We start from the raw sequence: 19,700 nt of genomic DNA on the forward strand, positions 1-19,700 counted from the left end.
TATTTATAGATATGAAATAAGACATCCCTATTTTCATCTGAGAAATATTGGAGGGTGTGTAAGGTTCAACGACAACCATACAGTGGTACCTCAGGTTTCAGACACTTCAGGTTACAGACTCCGCTAACCCAGAAATAGTATCTCGGGTTAAGAACTTTGCTTCAGGATGAGAACAGAAATTGCATGGCGGCGCAGCGGGAGGCACCATCAGCTAAAGTGGTACCTCAGGTTAAGAACAGTTTCAGGTTAAGAACAGACCTCCAGAATGAATTAAGTTCTTAAACCGAGGTACCACTGTAAAGTGCTATCAGTTTTATGCCAGTAGCAACTGTTATGACCACACCGCCCCCACCTGCCTGGCAAAGAATCCTGAGATGTATACATCAATGACTTATTGGGGAGAGAAAATTATTATTCTAAAAGAGCATTTGGAAATTTTAACAAAATAGACTTTCCAGCAGTGCAGTCAGGAATAGTGGACAGAAGAATGGGTTGGGTGATCTTCTCAAAAACCTGTCCAGCTTTGCACTTTGGTGACTTTGTGAAAAGAAATGTAAAGTGTATATGCACTTTCCCTGTTCTCCTCCTTCCCTAGTAGATCCAGAGAAAGTGTTCAGCGGTGAATGAAAATGTCAGCAGCTGATCTTTAGGCCTATGTCATTTCACCTTGATTTCACTGTTAGGTAACACGGCTAATTACAGGTCCAATAACATAATTATAAATAGCCTTGGCAGGGCAATCTCCAGTCCCTCCCCCATGAACTCATTTGAACCAGTGATTAAAGTTGACACCCAGACAGGCTGTCTGAGGCCAAGTCACACGGAGAAGTGGCCAAAATCATCATTCCTTCCTGTGCCTCTGCCCTGCAGCATTCAACATAATGATACTTCAGGATTTTATAGCATCAAAGAAAAGAAACCATTTCCTTCTGTCCCGTTAATTCCATTTTCCCCCTATCTAACAAAATTTATATACCACTTCATTGTAATACAGTCATACCTTGGGTTGAATGTGCTTTGGGGTGAGCGCGTTCAAGTTGCGCTCTGCAGCAACCCAGAAGTAACAGAGTGTGTTACTTCTGGGTTTTGCCGCTTGCACATGCGCTCAAAATGATGTTGGCGAAAAGTGATGCGCAGGAAATCAATTCCTGCGTCGGCTCCTAATGCTCCCCCTGTGCGTAAGCAACGCAGCCATGCGACTAGAACTGAAGATCTCATCCTTAGAAACTTGCCTGTGGAAGCAAGTCTTCAATTATTGGTTATCATTGTGGCATAGATTACCAAACCACTACCTTGTCCAATGCTTATGGCGAGATGAATTCTCTAGCCTTTGGACTAGTAGAATTCATGCCAAACTCCTGAGTTATGGAATCTCTCCTTCAGATTCCCTAAAACTAGACCAAATTACTGCTCAAAGACTGATCCGCCAAAGACTGGATGACATCGATCTACAGCGAAATTATATGCTGGGGGGAGGTGTTTGTTCGCCCCAGAACATTGGTATCACTTTAACTTACTGCGTTCCATCATACCTCTCCTCCCTTTCGACTGTTGCCCATAGACTGGCCTTCACCAAAGCGAGGTTCAACGTTTTTCCCTCCAACGTCTTGAGACATAGATTCTCAAAGGGCCAAGCCCCCGCCACGTGCGAATGTGATAAGGAGACGCCAGAGTCGCTCCAGCACATCATGTTCACTTGCCCCCTGTTCAATGTGCCACGGGCAAATTTGTTGGGATCAATCATACAGAAACTAGAGGGTACCCCACCAAAATTCCACCTTGCTCAAATCTTGCAGGATAAGGATACTCATACGACCCTGAATGTGGCTAGGTTCCTGGTCGCTGTCCTTACCCAAAAGCGACGCCAAGGAGCACTACAAGCTAACTAAGGCGTAGTATGCCATTCTATTTTATAGTATTTTATTGTTATAGTGGTGTTTTAGCGGCTGTTTTTTTCCCCATGTGCACAAGCTGTTATTTATGTGTTGTTTTTACCTGTATGGGCCTATGGCCGTAATAAATATTATTGTTGTTGTTGCGCAGACGTGCCATCGCTGGTTACGTTTGCTCCGGAATGGATCCTGTTCGCATCTAGAGGTACCACTGTAAAAGCTTTAAGCAGTTTACAAGAAATATAGAAATGATCAATAAAAACAGTTAAAATGGAGTAAATTGAAAAACATTTTAAGATAATTAATATTAACAGCAGACTAAAGAGATTAAGTGGGACGCGGGTGGTGCTGTGGTTTAAACCACAGAGCCTAGGACTTGCTGATCAGAAGGTCAGTGGTTCGAATCCCCACGACGGGGGTGAGCTCCCATTGCTCGGTCCCTGTTCCTGCCAACCTAGCAGTTCGAAAGCACGTGAAAGTGCAAGTAGATAAAAAGGTACCGCACCGGTGGGAAGATAAACGGCGTTTCTGTGCGCTGCTCTGGTTCGCCAGAAGCGGCTTAGTCATGCTGGCCACATGAACCACAAGCTGTACGCCGGCTCCCTCGGCCAATAAAGCGAGATGAGCGCCGCAACCCCAGAGTCGGCCACGACTGGACCTAATGGTCAGGGGTCCCTTTACCTTTTAAAGAGATTAAAACATATCAACACCTATGTGTCTGGATAGGCTTTCCTAAACAAAAATGTTTTAAGCAAGTGCTGAAAAGAATACAATAAAGACACCTGGCCTGATGTCAATGGGCGGTGAGTTCCAAAGTGTAGATGCTGCCACACTAAAAGACTGATTGCTTTACAAGTGCAGAATATCATGTGACACCTGTAACAACATCAGTTCTGCAGCTCAAAAGTGATTGGGCAATCCTGCAAGACTCTCTTAGGACTGGAGAGGGCAGACTTCAGGCTTGTTAAGATCTACTTGTTTTTGTTCTCAACCCCTCTGAACTATCAATAGATTTGGGTGCTTCTGAGCACATTCTGAACCTAGGAATTTCTTTTCAGGGCCAGATCTGAACTGAGCTCACAGTCCTGTCAGCCAAAACTCTGCTCCTGGTTAGCTCTCTTCCTTTTGACTGCCTATTTTAGATGTGGTAAGTTGTTTTGTCAGAACAGAAGAGTCAGAATTCCTTGGTGATCTACTGCAAACCACTCAGAGGTCTGCTAGTAGATCTAGATCTTCAGTCTACCCATTGCAGGAGGTGTGCTAACAGACAACATGGCTTTTCTGGGACCCAATCCAGGAAACAACACTGAAGCAGAGCTCACTTCTTGAGCCATTTTTGCACTTGAAGTACAAAGTCAAAATAATCATCTCACTCCTTTAGACTGGAGCTCATATGTATTTTAATGACACACAGATACAAGAGAATAGGGAGATGAAAGCAACACCCTTTCTGGAACTGAATGTTCAAAGGAACTGCTTCAAGTAAGGCTGATCCTGTACACAGCAAATCTCTCATGGTATACTCCCAGTTGCACAGCCCATTCCTAGGCAAGTTTATTTGAAATATGCAGTGTGTATCGGACTGCAGCCTCAGTGTACAGTAAAGTTACTCCTAGTATAGAGAGGAATGCAGCCTTGGGATGCATATTCAAGATCATTTGGATCTCTTCTTACTGGCACTCCTACTGTATATACATAACATGGAGTTAAGCCATATTGAACTCAGTGGAGCTGACTTCTAAGTAGACGTTTATAGGATTGCACTGTTAACCACCCTGTCCTACTTACAATAAAGGTTGTAAATGGGAGCATCCTTTTCTGCCTTTTCAGTGTATGCTTATAAATGAAGGAATTCTAATGCACTTTGGGGAGGGGGGGTTTCCATTCACTTATTAAGGATTTGCACTCCACCCTTCAATCTGGAGCTCCACAAGGTAGTTGGCAAAATTTTAAAACTAAAGTCCATGCTAAAACACAGGAAATAAAAGGACCGATAAGCACAAGAAGTAGACAACAGAATACAAGCAGCAGCAAATACAGTGGTACCTCGGGTTAAGAACTTAATTTGTTCTGGAGGTCTGTTCTTAATCTGAAACTGTTCTTAATCCGAAGTACCACTTTAGCTAATGGGGCCACCTGCTGCTGCCGCACCGCTGGAGCACGATTTCTGCTCTCATCCTGAAGCAAAGTTCTTAACCGAGGTACTATTTCTGGGTTAGCGGAGTCTGTAACCTGAAGTGTCTGTAACCTGAAGCGTCTGTAACCCGAGGTACCGCTGTATACCAATATCATACTCGACAATCTGAAAGACTCTCTGAAATGCCGGTTACAACAATATGAGTGCCTCCTCATCCAACCTGGGATGGAATGGGGGGTGGATTGGCTCATGTGTGGACTCATGCCTGCGGTCCTTTTGGGGTACAAAAACTGCCACAACTCAACCTTTACAGCAAGGGAACCTCTAATTCCTTATAGAAAAGTTTCCTTAAACCAGGCCAGGTGGTGAAGTTGGCTGGAAAGCAAAATTTAACTCCCCTGACACCATCTCTGGAACAAAAAAAAAACGTATTTATTAAGAAGATCAGAACTTTGCACGCACAGTCATTGGCTATAGAGAAAAAGCACCCAAAATTCCCAAGTCATCTTGAGGCCACAAGGGATGTTGAACATTACTTTGTTCTTTAGGAGCAGGAGGCAGAGGATAGGGAGAAGACGAGCTTTCACCTCCTCGTGAGCCAAGGATGAGGAACCTGTGGCTCTTCAGAGGTTTTTGAATTAGAACGCCCATCATTGCTGACAATTGACTACGCTGACTGCGGCTGATGGGAGTTGGAGTCCAGCAATGTTCGGAGGACCACAGGTTCCCACTCCCTGCTATAATAATGAACACGATATTATGTGTGGAATTTTAAGGATGTCCCAGCATTTTAAAAAATGAATGCCTTTATTGAACAACCTGAGACTGTTTACACATTACAGTGGTACCTCGGGCTACAGACGCTTCAGGTTACAGACTCCACTAACCCAAAAATAGTGCCTCGGGTTAAGAACTTTGCTTCAGGATGAGAACAGAAATTGTGCTGTGGCAGCGCGGCGGCAGCAGGAGGCCCCATGAGCTAAAGTGGTGCTTCAGGTTAAGAACAGTTTCAGGTTAAGTACGGACCTCCGGAACGAATTAAGTACTTAACCTGAGGTACCACTGTACCAGCTTAAAACACAACTACATAGTTCTTTTTCTTAATATGAATCAAAGTGGGTTTGGTGTGTGCTGGTTTGAGGGGGGAAACACCAAAACACAGTATTTCCTTAGAAATGACAGGATGGCTGCAGGATAGATATGGATTGTGACTAACGCCATGTGTTATGTGTTTTAGAGGTAGAAAAGGTTCAGAAAAGGGAAACCAAAATGATCAAGGAAATGGAGCAACACCCCCAAATGAGGAAAAGTTATAAGTTTGGAGCTATTTAGTTTACAGAAAAGTTGAGTAAGATTAGAAGAGACATTGTATGGTCTATAAGAGCTCCTCTCAGTTGTCCATAAATCCACTGTTAAGACATAAAGGAAGAATGTAATTTCTAAGGCCATGCAGTTCACATAGTGCAATAATTGTTTTAAAAAAACTGAATTCAAGACATTTCTATACCACTTAACTATGTATTTGCTATGTATTTCTAAGCAGTGTACATAAAAACATTTCACAGAAAATGGGACAGTGTCAATAAAAAATTATCATAAAACCCAATGCTACCCTGAAACGCTTGCTGGAACAAGAAAATCTTAGTCCTATCCCTGAACTCCAGCAGTAATGCTATGTGCTTCCACTACCCTTACGCCATCACTACCAAGAAATTACAAAACTGCATCATTCTCCTTTCTCCACACCTTCCCAAATGGATCTACAGTGGTACCTCGGGTTACATACGCTTCAGCTTACAGACTCCGCTAACCCAGAAATAGTACCTCAGGTTAAGAACTTTGCTTCAGGATGGGAACAGAAATTGTGCTCCGGCGGCGCAGCGGCAGCGGGAGGCCCCATTAGCTAAAGTGGTGCTTCAGGTTAAGAACAGTTTCAGGTTAAGAACAGACCTCCGGAACAAATTAAGTACGTAACCAGAGGTACCACTGTATTATGGAGGGAGGAAAATGGAGGGAGAGTGAGAGGTGGTCAAGAAGAAAGGAAACTTCTCAAATACTCTTGACTGGTTCTCTATAATATATGCTGCTCTGCTAGGAAAATCTCTGAAATGCTGATTGGATGAATCATGGTTCATTTCATTTTTAAATCCCACAGAGTGCTGTGCAGGACTCAGCTATCAGAACACGCCCCAATACAATTAATGCAAAGCACCTATACAGTATTACAAATTCCTTTTGCAACTGTTAGAAAGATTAATTAATTACTTTAAGGTAGGAATCACACAGGGAGTGGCAACGGTCCCAGCAGCACTGCAAATTTCACTCAGTGCACTTTGGCAACCAAATAGGTTGGAGGTAATGGGAGAGAATTATCTGTTTGCATCTTCTAGCTTACGGGGGCCCTACTGAGAATGCTTTGTCTGAAGTCCCTCCAAATCCTGGCACTGATTTGAAATCTCATAATTTAAAAAATGAAAGCAAGGTTAGGCACCTAGAGAAGTAAAATGCATTTGGAATTATAAATAGAGCTTTGTATTTCTTCTTTGGGGCCAAACCTGAATGCAGTATTTGATCTCCATCTCTTATTATTGCCATATTCCATGCATATGTAGGATGCTAGGTTGATGGGAGTATAGGTTAAACTTTTTCCCTCTGAGGCTCTCACCTCTCAAAAACTCCTCTAGCTGAGGTCCCTCGAATCACTGCTTGATTTTAAGAGGCAGCTAGCCATATGCATTTTATGTAGGCATCTGTGGCCTATTAAGTAGCTTTTTAAAAAAAATCCAGGTTTTGTCTGTCCAGGTTTACAATGTTTGATGTTATTTCATGACTATCATTTTAGGTGTGTGTGCGTGCTGAAAAGCAGTTGATAAATGCTTTAAATAAGATAAATCGGGATCCACTTCATACTGAGAACCTCTGTCCTTTCAAAAGGTCCCATCTCCTAAAAAAAAAAGCCTCATGCCCATCTGACCATTATATCATGAAATGGCACAGGCAACTGAGTAGATAGATAATAACCAGTGCTGCAATTTAGGCACTTCTCTGGTCTAATCCTGTGCCAGGTGAAAGCTTGCCTTCCCCTTGTGCCTTTAACAGTGACTTGCAGAAATCAGGCAAAGCTTTTCACAGCATGGAGAGAAGCATAACCTCCTGCTAATGTTCTGCATATTCAGCCACTGTTAGAAGCAGAATTTCAGGGGCAGATTAAGAAGTTGGCAACTGGAAATCCATTGGTTACTGCATAGCCAATTTTTAACCATGGCACTGGAAAGTACAGTGGATACTGCCCTCTACTGGGCCTGAGAAATTCTGTGCCAAAGCCTCACCACAAATGCATCCCTCCCCATGCAATCCTGTAAAAGCAACACATATGTTTGACACAGTATCTTCATTATGATATACAGAAAGGAAAGCACATTTAAGGCTTGAGATTGAGCTAGTGGTAGGAGCCGATCTCAATTCTGTTAATATGCAATGAGTGTGAAGAAATCATGAAAAAGAAAGACAGCAATTCTGCTCCAATATGCCAAATAAATGGAACTGACAGGAAATCTAATTATCTGACATTCTGCTTTGCTTTTAACAACTGTGACAAGGTGAAATAGTCTGATCCTGGCAATATGAAGAATGAGCATGGGTTGTAATGACAGGACAGGATCAAATGCATACTCTTGAGACATCTTGGCTGGAAATCTGTTCTTAGGAGACCTGTGAGAGGTCTGTCATTTTATATTTAGGGAAGAGTCATAAACATTTTCCTGCCAGTGGCTATTGTTCAACTCAGCTGTAATTGCATGCTTATGCCAGATTAAATTGACGCTATTATAAGTCATTATTTCTCTACTCTCTGGATAGTTATGAAACTAACTTTCACGAGTTATGCACACAGCCTGAACCAACACAGGATATCAATCTGGATGTTTATTTAACAGTGCAAATCCTATGGCTCTAATCTTACACGCCAATGTTTCCCAAACTGTCCCGCCTCCATAGACCAGTTCAAATTTGCTGGGCTCTTGGAGGACCACTTAATAATCATTCTGCCTTGTGAAGCAATTGTAACATACCATGCTAGATGCTATAATTTTTATTTTATTTTTACAGAAATGCCGCAGTCCCCCTGAATGAAGCTTAAAGGTGGTCCACACCACAGGCCACCTTTTGGGAACCCCTGTTATAATCATCTTCCTAGAAGCAATACATGCAACACCTTTTTATTGAGGAATGAATATTGTGGGCACTGAGAAACATGGACGCTGTTTATTTAAACGGCACATACACAGGTAATTCACAACTTACACACATTTAACTTGTGTGCATTCAGCTTTATGCACTTGGTGAAAAAAAAAATTAAAATAAAAGTGTGTGGGTATCCAGGGAAAAAAGACTTTGGAAATTCCACCTGCCACAGCACCCAACGTGTTTTGACTATATGCAATTTTGGCTGTACGCGTTATCCCCTGGAACGTAACCCCAAGTGTAAATAGAGAGTTGCCTATATCTTTGATGAGTTTTGCACATGTAGCTTTTATTAATCAGTTAACATACCCTCCAACATTTCTCTGATGAAAATAGGGATGTCCTATTCCATACTACTACTACTACTACTACTAATATTATTTATACCCCGCCCATCTAACAGCATCGCCCCAGTCACTCTGGGTGGCTTCCAACATATATAAAAACATAATAAACATTAAAAAGTTTCCCTATACAAGGCTGCCTTCAGCCGTCTTCTAAAGGTTGTATAATTATTTGTTTCCTTGGCTTGGGGGTCTCATAACCCCATACCCTCCAACTAATGGGCAGCTGTCTACCAACTCCACCTGGTACGCAGGCTGAGACCCTACCTGCCCGCGGACTGTCTCGCCAGAGTGGTGCATGCTCTGGTTATCTCCCGCTTGGACTACTGCAATGAGCTCTACGTGGGGCTACCTTTGAAGGTGACCCGGAAACTACAACTAATCCAGAAAGCGGCAGCCAGACTGGTGACTGGGGGCGGCCACCGAGACCATATAACACCGCTTTTGAAAGACCTACATTGGCTCTCAGTACGTTTCCGAGCACAATTCAAAGTGTTCGTGTTGACCTTTAAAGCCCTAAACGGCCTCGGCCCAGTATACCTGAAGGAGCGTCTCTACCCCCATCATTCTGCCTGGACGCTGAGATCCAGCGCCAAGGGCCTTCTGGCGGTTCCCTCATTGCGAGAAGCAAAGCTACAGGGAACCAGGCAGAGGGCCTTCTCGGTAGTGGCGCCCGCCCTGTGGAACGCCCTCCCATCAGATGTCAAAGCGATAAACAACTACCTGACATTCAGAAGACATCTTAAGGCAGGCCTGTTCAGGGAAGTTTTTAATGTATGATTTTAGTGTATTTTTGGTTTCTGTGGAAGCCGCCCAGAGTGGCTGAGGAAACCCAGCCAGATGGGCGGGGTACAAATAATAAATTATATTATTATTATTATTATTATAATGCTAGAAGAAGCAAAGATCATCAGTGTTAAAGCAATGATTCTTCAACATCAACTTTGTTGGACTGGTTATGTTGTCCGGATGCCTGATTGCTGTCTTCCAAAGCAACTACTCTATTCCGAACTTAAAAATGGAAAGTGTAATGCTGGTGGTCAACAAAAGAGGTTTAAAGACTATCTCAAGGCAAATCTTTAAAATGTAGTATAAACATCAACAATTGGGAAACACTGGCCTGCGAGCGCTCCCATTGGCAAACAGCCTTTACCAAAGGTGTCATGGGTTTTGAAGACACTTGAACTCAGGACAAAAGGGAGAAACATGCTAAGAGGAAGACACATTTGACAAACCCTCACCATGATCAATTCCCACCTAGAAACCTATGTGCCCACTGTGGAAGGACGTGTGGATCCAGACTTGGCCTCCACAGTCACTTACGTACTCACTGTTAAAACCGTGTTCATGGAAGGCTATTTTACTCAGCTACAAGTGATCGCCAAAGAAGGAGACCCTTCAACATTTCTCCAATGAAAAAAGGAACGTCCCAAGGACGTTCTAGGATCAAATCTGTAAATCCAGAAAATAGGGACACTTGGAGGGTCTGCAATATTTTTAGGCCTGCCACCTTAAAGCACTCTCACCTGCTTCTAGGGGCAGAGGGGTCTTCGGCCCCTCCAATAAAATATTTGAGGGGGTCACCCCCTCAAAAAAAATTGATGGACATTGCCATTCAGATGCTGTGCATGTAATGCATCATGTGATCAAATGTGGGGCTGGGTTTACCTGGCTCCCCCCAATATTTTGTTCAAGTTGGCACCCTTGCTCACCTAGGAAAAAGTAAGCCTACTTGAACTGAAGCTAGGGCTTCTTCCGAGTCAAACCCTCTGGCTGCGTCTGTTTGCGAATAATAATAATGTTATTATTTCTACCCCACCCATCAGGCTGGGTTTGCCCAGCCACTCTGGGTGGTTTACAGGATATATAAAAGCATAATGAAACATCAAGCATTATGCCTGACAATAAATGTTGGAAATGTAAAGAGACTGAAGGTACATTCTTTCACCTTTGGTGGACGTGCCCAAGGATTAAGGCTTTCTGGGAGATGATCTATAATGAAATGAAAAAGGTATTTAAATATACCTTCCTGAAGAAACCAGAGGCCTTTCTCCTGGGCATGGTCGGTCAATTGGTGCCAAAGAAGAATAGAACTTTCTTTATGTATGCAACAACAACAGCAAGAATACTTATTGCAAAGTATTGGAAGACAGAAGATTTACCCACCCTGGAAGAGTGGCAGATGAAGGTGATGGACTATATGGAATTAGCGGAAATGACTGGCAGAATCCGAGACCTGGGAGAAGAGTTGGTGGAAGAAGATTGGAAGACATTTAAAGACTATCTGCAGAAACACTGTAAAATTAATGAATGTTATAATGATAATGAATGTAAAAGTAATGAATGTTAAAATGATGTTGGACTGAAAATAAGTGGCATTAGCAACAAAGTTAAAAAGTATGTAAAAATGAATTGACAATGGATGAAAAAATATGGTTATAATATGTTAAGATATAGAGTTAAGATAATGAAAGAGGGTAAGGATTTGCTGACTTGATTATATTAATGGGAATACAAAAAGGGGAGGTGTGAGGAGGTCAAAGAAACAAGCTAATGAGTCCAAAGTTATAAAAAAATGGATTTGTTTTTAACTTTTTTCTTTTTTTCTTTTCTTTTTCTGTATTTTGTATTTTTCTTGTTTTCTGTATTTTGCATTTTTGTTTGAGAGTCTTTTCTTTTTGCTTTTTTATGTATTTTTGTATTAACGACTTTGTTAAATCTTAATAAATATTATTTTAAAAAAAGAAACATTAAGCATTAGAAACTTCCCAATAGAGGGCTGCCTTGAGATCTCTTCTAAAAGTTGTGTATTTATCTCTTTGACATCTGAAGGGAGCATGTTCCACAGGGAGGGCTCCACTACTGAGAAGGCCCTAGCGCCAACTCTGAGCCTTGGGGGATCACTCTGATAGTGGCTTGCATACGCTCGCCATCTTCACATTAATCAATACAGAGCAAACACCACCACAGTCCCAAATCAGAATAGCTAAATCGAATTGGAAACCCTCCCTCGGTGTTGCCTTTCCTGTGCATCAAGCAGGGTGGAATTTGCACACATATTAAAAAGTGAAAATGCTTTTTTACTTTAAAAAAAAGTTTTGAAAAAAATACATCAAATCTTGCATAGCTCACTTTCACCACCTAGTGGTGTATATTGCACTTCACAAAACGTTTAAAAATTTTTATTTGCAGCCCAGTCCCTTAGGTCTCACAACATAATGGGTGAGGAAATTTAGAAGGGAGGATCCCCTAAGAAACACCAAATCACAGTACTTTTGTGTGTAGGGAAAGAAAACAAAAAGCGATGGGGTATGGGATGTTTCAGTAGGCATCTGGGGACAGGAATAATAATTAATAATAAAAATAATAATTTATTTGTTACCAGCCCATATGGCTGAGTGTGGATATGGCATGGCTAGTGCCACGTGCTTGGGTGTTACTCTGAGGCGCCAGAGGTGCCCTGCATCCCCGAATTAAGTGAAGCAACAAAAATAATATTTGCGGGAAAGGGAAACCAGAATAAATTTACAGCCGTTGGAACCGCCTGAGGTAAAAATAATAAGCGGCCTCCCGCCTCTCAGGATGCTGCGTGAGCGCCTCAGGCCTGGGCCATTTCTCCCCTCAGGAGACAAGGCCTGGAACGAGGGTCCCCTCAGCCCTCGCTCGGGATGCGCAGGGCGGGCTGCCGGCCTCGCCGCCCCCTGGGACAGGGCGGGCCTCGGCGGCTGGGCCTCCCCGGCAGGGGTCGCTGCTTCGGCGCAGGCCTACAGCCTCCTCCTCTCGCTGCCTTCCTCCCTCCGGTGGGCGGGCTCAGTTTGCTCTCGCCGCCCGCCCCCCCCCCACCACCAGCAGCCGGAGGGCGCCGCGGCAGCCGAAGCGCGATCGATGCCGGGAGCTCGGAGGAGGCGGCGGCGCTGCTGAGCGAAGCGCGGGGGGCGGCCCCGCCCGGAGATGGGGATTCTCAGCATCACGGACCAGGTACCGGGGTGGGGGGTGCGTGTGTGTGTGTGTGTGAGAGAGAGAGAGAAAAGGAGCTTTCGCCGCCCTCCTTCCCTGCACAACAAACATCGGCACCAGACCCGGCCTCGGCTCCCGCCTTCCCGCGCTCGGCCGCGCCCGCTACGCAAGCTCGGGGATGCGCGGCCTAGTGCGGAGCCGCCCACCCTCGCGCGCCGGGAGCGGCCCTGGGGTCTCGTCTGAGGGAACCCCGGCCTCAAGACTGGAGAACGAGGGGAGGCAGGAGAAAAGGAGCCGAGCGGGCGGGCCTGGGCCCGAGCCAGATGCAGCCGCCGCCGCCGCCGACATCCCGAGAAGGCCGTCGGCGCCCGGGCTCCGCGCAGAAGCCTCGTTTCTTTCCCGCCTAAGGCGAAGGAGCTGCTTGTTTTCCAGGCTCTCTTCCTTGCCTCTGCTAGAAAATCCCTTCGCTTTCCCCTCCATCTCTGTCTAGTTAGCTATCTATCTAATCCTCGGAACCAGCTTTTTGACTCGCATTTGCACCTGCGAATTCACCCCCCCCATACACACGTTTCTTCCTCTCCCCACTGCTAACACTTTGTGCTAGCTTCTATCTCGCTCTCTTTTTCCTGCTTTCTGAGATTCAAACACCTCCCTCCCCAACCTAAACGATATTTTCCCTCGGTTGCCACAGGACCTTTTGTGTATTTTTAGAAGTGGCAACAGAAAGGTGAATTTCACACACACACACACATATCGTAGTATTGGGGCGAAAGAAGAACTTGCACCTGGCAGGACTTCTTTTTCTGTGCAAGTTCTAAAAGGTGCAGGAACCTTCTCCAGGTATAGACAGATTTTTCTAGCAAGCCTGTTTCTTGTCCATAGTCTGCTTCCCCCATCCATCACTGCATCAGCCTTGGCCAGGTCTTTGGATTGCCTCTGCTATTTCCTCTGTTATTTTTTTTCTAATGCCCCTATTCATTTATACAGACCAGTGTATCTGCCCATGGTTCAAGCCTCCTGTTACTTCTTAAACATCTCTCCATTTCAGAGCCTTGGAAGTTGAACCACTGGTCCAAGGCAAATGACAATTCCTTCTGGCCAAAGTCAGCCTTACTGCTCAGCTGCGTCGTGGCACAGATGGGCAAGAAATTTTTCATTGCAGGGCCTGCTCCCTTCCAGGGCCCTTTCCAACTGGCCCAGGGGGCGTGGCCCAGGCCCTCTCTCCTGGCTATAAAGGGACTCCTGCTGCAGTGAGGCCTCGGACCATCGGCTGGGTGAGGACTGCAGGGCCTGCTCCCTTCCAGGGCCTTTTCCAACTGGCCCAGGGGGCGTGGCCCAGGAACAAACTTTTGGAACAAACTCTTGGGAAGGGTGGGAAGTGTTCTGCCATTGCTTCCCTGTTCCAGGGCGTTAATGTGCTTTAAAATGTCCTCAAGCAGTCGGTGGCAATTTAAATTTTTATTTCTTTTTTTCCATTGCTGGGGGTGGGTGGGATGGATATTTGGTTGGGGATTAATTTTAGCATGATTGTTCTGTTCCTTTTTGTTGTTGTTGTTGTTTTATTGGTTCTGTATAGTTTATGTTTTGTTTTGAAGGGGCTAGATCAGGGCTGCCTGGGAGTGGGGCCCCAGCCATCACGATGGCTGGGACAAGTTCCACAGGGGGGGAAGCACTGGGACATCCGATCTCGGTGATCATGGGCAGGAGGCGGAGTTACGCTAAGACCAGACCATGTCATTACCGAGGAGGCAGGTTTAGTCGTTGTTTGAAGACTATCCCTGCCTCCGGGTCTGGCCTTGACCGGATGGATACTGGAATCAACAGGGGAAACCTACATGACCTGAAGGTGTTGCTGTGTAATGCCAGGTCAATGAGGAATAAAACCACTGCCATCCACGACCTGATTGTGGATGGAGGACTTGACCTGGCATGTGTGACAGAGACCTGGTTGGAGGAAGCAGATGGGCCTGTCCTTGCCGCTGCTTGCCCACCAGGTTTCTCTTACGCACAGCAACCCAGGTCATGTGGGCGGGGAGGGGGGGTTGCAGTGATTTTTAGGAAGTCACTAGCTTGCACCAGGCGTCCTACTGGGAAGATCCAGTTTTCTGAGTGCATGTTCTGGAAGTTGGGCAATAGGGGCAGTACAGGATTCCTTTTGGTGTACCGACCTCCCCGCTGCACCAAGGATTCCCTGTCTGAGCTGCTTCAGGTCGTGGCGGATTTTCTCCTGGAGACACCTAGTTTGGTTGTCCTAGGGGATTTTAACATCCATGCCGACACGACCTTACAAGGGGCTGCTCGGGACTTCGTGGAAAGCATGGCCTCCATGGGGCTGTCCCTGAATAAGTTTGGCCCAACTCATAGTCATGGACATGCCTTAGACCTGGTGTTCACCTCTAGTGACGTGGGTGATCTGACACTAAGTAAAAGTGAAACAAAAGAAGTGCCATGGTCAGATCACTTCCTGGTGCAACTGGACTTCTCCGCGACCCTTCCCCTCTGCAGGGAGGTGGGACCAATTCGGATGGTCCGCCCCCGCCACTTAATGGATCCAAATGGTTTCCAGAGAGTGGTAGGGGATGCCTTATCCCATGTTGATGGCCTTTCAGCTGATTCCCTGGTGGCCCGCTGGAATGCGGAGTTAACCAGGGCTATCGACTGTCTGGCTCCGAAGCGCCCTCTCCGATTGCATGGAGCCCGGACAGCTCCGTGGTTTTCTTCGGAGCTGAGGGCGATGAAACAATCGCTGAGACGGCTAGAGCGTCGGTGGCAAAAAACTCACTCCGAATCTGACCGGACACAGGTTAGAGCTCAACGTCGAGCCTACCAAGTGGCGATAGCGACGGCGAAGAAGACTTTCTTCACCGCCTCTATTGCATCTGCAGAAAATAGTAGCAGGAGACTTTTTCAGGTGGTTCGTAATTTAACGGAACCACCTTTACCACCGGGGCTTTGTAAAGACCCCAAGATCTCCTGCAACGATTTTGCAAAGTTTTTTGCAGATAAAATCACTCATATTCGGAAGGAGCTAGACACCACCGTGGGAGCAGGGCTGGGGCGGGAGAGTGCTAGAGCTCTGTCTGGTCAAGTTGCATGGAATCGATTTCAATCCATTACCCCCGAGGATGTGGACAGGCTGCTTGGACGCGTGAAACCAACCACCTGTCTCCTGGATCCTTGCCCATCCTGGCTAATAAAAGCAAGCCGGGAAGGGCTGGGCGATGGGCTCTGCGGGGTGGTGAATGCTTCCCTCTGTGAGGGAGCATTCCCAGATCCGCTGAAAGAGGCGGTCATCAAACCGCTTCTTAAAAAACCATCTTTAGACCCGGCCAGTATGGCCAACTATCGCCCAGTCTCAAATCTTCCATTCTTGGGCAAGGTGATTGAGCGCGTGGTTGCTGAACAACTCCAGGCACGCCTGGAGGAAACGGACCATTTGGATCCCTTCCAATCGGGATTCAGGCCTCATCATGGGACTGAAACTGCCTTGGTCGCGCTGGTTGATGATCTCCGGCGAGCTAGGGACAAAGGTGAGAGCTGTTTCCTAGTTCTGCTGGATCTCTCAGCGGCCTTTGATACAATCGACCATAACATCCTTCTGGACCGTCTTGAGGGGCTGGGAGCTGGGGGCACTGTTATACAGTGGTTTCGCTCCTTCCTCCTGGGCCGTGTTCAGAAAGTGGTGGTGGGGGATGAGTGTTCAGACCCCTGGGCCCTCACTTGTGGGGTGCCTCAGGGTTCCGTCCTCTCCCCCATGCTTTTTAACATCTATATGAAGCCGCTGGGAGAGATCATCAGGGGGTTTGGACTGGGTGTCCATCAATATGCAGATGATACCCAGCTCTACCTCTCTTTCAAATCAGAACCAGTGAAGGCGGTGAAGGTCCTGTGTGAGTGCCTGGAGGCGGTTGGAGGATGGATGGCGGCTAATGGATTGAGGTTGAATCCTGACAAGACAGAAGTACTGTTTTTGGGGGACAGGGGGCGGGCTGGTGTGGAGGACTCCCTGGTCCTGAATGGGGTAACTGTGCCCCTGAAGGACCAGGTGCGCAGCCTGGGAGTCATTTTGGACTCACAGCTGTCCATGGAGGCGCAGGTCAATGCTGTATCCAGGGCAGCTGTCTACCAACTCCACCTGGTACGCAGGCTGAGACCCTACCTGCCCGCGGACTGTCTCGCCAGAGTGGTGCATGCTCTAGTTATCTCCCGCTTGGACTACTGCAATGCGCTCTACGTGGGGCTACCTTTGAAGGTGACTCGGAAACTACAACTAATCCAGAATGCGGCAGCTAGACTGGTGACTGGGGGCAGCCGCCGAGACCACATAACACCGGTCTTGAAAGACCTACATTGGCTCCCAGTACGTTTCCGAGCACAATTCAAAGTGCTGGTGTTGACCTTTAAAGCCCTAAACGGCCTCGGCCCAGTATACCTGAAGGAGCGTCTCCACCCCCATCGTTCTGCCCGGACGCTGAGGTCCAGCGCCGAGGGCCTTCTGGCGGTTCCCTCATTACGAGAAGCAAAGCTACAGGGAACCAGGCAGAGGGCCTTCTCGGTAGTGGCACCCGCCTTGTGGAACGCCCTCCCATCAGATGTCAAAGCGATAAATAACTACCTGACATTCAGAAGACATCTTAAGGCAGCCCTGTTCAGGGAAGTTTTTAATCTGTGATATTTTAGTGTATTTCTGGTTTTTATGGAAGCCGCCCAGAGTGGCTGGGGAAACCCAGCCAGATGGGCGGGGTACAAATAATAAATTATTATTATTATTATTATTATTCATGAACTTTGTTTCTGTTCACATGCATATAAACACACTTGCAAAAGGTGACTTGCACCTTTTCTACCACCCTCTCCCCTTTTGCACCTTGTAAATCTCAAATCTTTCTAGTTCTATTGTGCTTTTGGCCTTTGTGTTGGTTTCTTGCATAGCCTGTGCATTTTCTCCATTCTTGTTACTTGCATGAGGTTAATCTCTTCCATAAAATGATCTCTTTCCATTAGGGTTGCCCTATGTTTCCCAGTAGATTGGCATCTGATCCTCATTCTGTGAATATAGCAGGAAACATATGTTGAATTTCTCTTACACCCGTTGCTTCTTAGAAGATGGTAAACTTGATGACAGTTGACCATTCGATATTTGTTACAAGATATAATGAAACCCCAAGGGTTCTGCATTAAGTATTCCTGTAACAGGGGCTTCCCTTACTTAATATAGAAAATAATTACTATGTGCATGAGTAAACTTAGGGATAGTAACCAAAACTATCATACTCATTTTTTTCTGTTTCTCCAGACATCCCAGAAACATTTATTCTTTTAATACCACCCACTTTGAGGAATTTTGCCTTTTTACTTAAGTGTGCAATGTTTACTTGGCCAATGCAGATTCACTGCAGTGCCTGAGATCACATCCAAAACACATATTTAAAGCACTCTTATGACTCCCCACAAATAATCCTGGGAACTGTACATAAAGGGTACTTAGTTAGGAGGCTCTTCACAGAGCTGCACTTCTCAGCACCCTTAAAAAAGCCACAGTTTCCAGTGTTGTTTGGGGGGTGGGGAGCCATGTCTGTTAAAGTGGTGTGAGTGAGCTTTAAATGTATGGTGAAGATGTGATTTGAGTTCTAAGCTCCACCTGATCGATCTGCCTGGTGGTAGTAATTATCATCATCATCATTATTGGTGAAATGCCTTTCAGGAGTTTGGGTAGTATGAGTTGGGGGCCTTCCCTGCTATCCATCTGTTGCCATTGGGCAAAGAAGGAACAGAGCTGGTTTCTCCATGACTGTCTCTGGGCTTCACTTGCCTGAATGATAGACAGTGCGCCCCCCCCCCCCCGGGCCTGTCTTGTATTGTACTTTTCAGGGACTTACGTGTATGTGCAAACAGATGCACTGCCTCCTCCATTTCTTGGAGTTGGAAGCCAGAATCTGGCATATATGATAATTTCTTCCAAAGCATATTCAATCACAAAGTGCATGGCAATAATTCTCATTTATCTTCATGCCAATCCTATGAGGTAAATCATTTATATTTAGGCCTGCAAAATTCCAAGTTTTCGATAGCTTGAGCTAGAATTTTTTTGTTAGTGGGTTTTACCTCTGGACCCATTCTGGCTGGCACTAAAAATCTGAAACAGGTTCTTGGAAATTTCTAAAAAAAATTCCAGCCCCACTAATGTTCCCATTATGTTGATAGATAGGTGTCATTAGGTTTTCCAGGTCCAACACTAAAACCGCACAAATGTAACTTGGATTTTTGAAGCTATAGCATTCACCTTATTAGGTGTGTCATTCCAGCTGCTCAAGGAGGTGCCCAACTCTAAATTGTGGAGGCATGATGATCATCTAGGAATTGTTCTTCTCCCTAAAGGAGGGATGCAGAGTCCCCTGCATTCCATCTGAATGACTCATCCCTCCCCCTTTATGCCTTCCTCCTTTTGCTGCTATATCCAAGCACTCTGGTGGAGGGAAGTAAACCTGGGGTTAGCTGGACAAAAACGCTGCATCTGGAAAGATTTGCAGAGGCTGGTGTTTTTCTTTTGGAAGACGAGATGAGCAGATGGGACTGGCAACCACTCTGCCTTTCTACTAGGCTGCACTGTGTGTAGGAGGGCCATGGGGGCATTTGGTACAGCTCTACTATATTTCCCCTCTTCCCATGGGATTGCTGTTTAAAGCTGTGCCAAGTAGATAAGGGGCCCATCTTGCTTGTGTACTTTGATTGCATGCCTATTCAGTGTATGCCTTGCAAACCAGAGCTATAAATGATAAATAATTGAGTCTTACAAGCCTTACGTGTTAAGAATTGTGTGTGCACAAGGAAAGGCTTGGTAGAGTTATGCAGTCAAAATGAATTTACATTCTGACCACTGTACATAGAAATATGCAGGACGTGTGTGTGTGGACTGGGTGGTATTGAAAGGTATAGCTGCTGACAGTATAGCTGAATAGGCATTGTGCCCTTAGATCCGTGTGCTTTATTTCCCCCAAACAATTGTGAAATATCTTTAGGTCAAACTCCAGGACATCTTCGTAAGTTTTAAAGGTTTAGGTTGCAATCCTAACCATGTGCATTCAGAAGTAAGTCCTGTTGAATTCAGTGGGGTGACTCCTGGGTAAG

General features: G+C 45.7%; 1 protein-coding gene across 2 annotated transcripts in view; it reads left to right on the forward strand.

Annotated features, from left to right (window-relative positions):
- Nucleotides 1-12,386: 12,386 nt before the first annotated feature.
- ANKRD52 (ankyrin repeat domain 52) overlaps nt 12,387-19,700 on the forward strand; it is a 70,102-nt gene continuing 62,788 nt past the window's right edge. Inside the window, exon 1 of one of the 2 annotated variants that reach the window (XM_081849568.1) lies at nt 12,387-12,593. In XM_081849568.1, coding sequence (XP_081705694.1) covers nt 12,567-12,593 — 27 coding nt within the window. In that variant the 5' untranslated portion in view covers nt 12,387-12,566. The remainder of the gene's footprint in view (nt 12,594-19,700) is intronic. The other variant, XM_081849567.1, reaches the window with a different exon arrangement.

This window comes from Podarcis erhardii (genome assembly GCF_964252035.2).
Source record: "Podarcis erhardii genome assembly, chromosome: 2".
Taxonomy (NCBI): domain Eukaryota; kingdom Metazoa; phylum Chordata; class Lepidosauria; order Squamata; family Lacertidae; genus Podarcis; species Podarcis erhardii.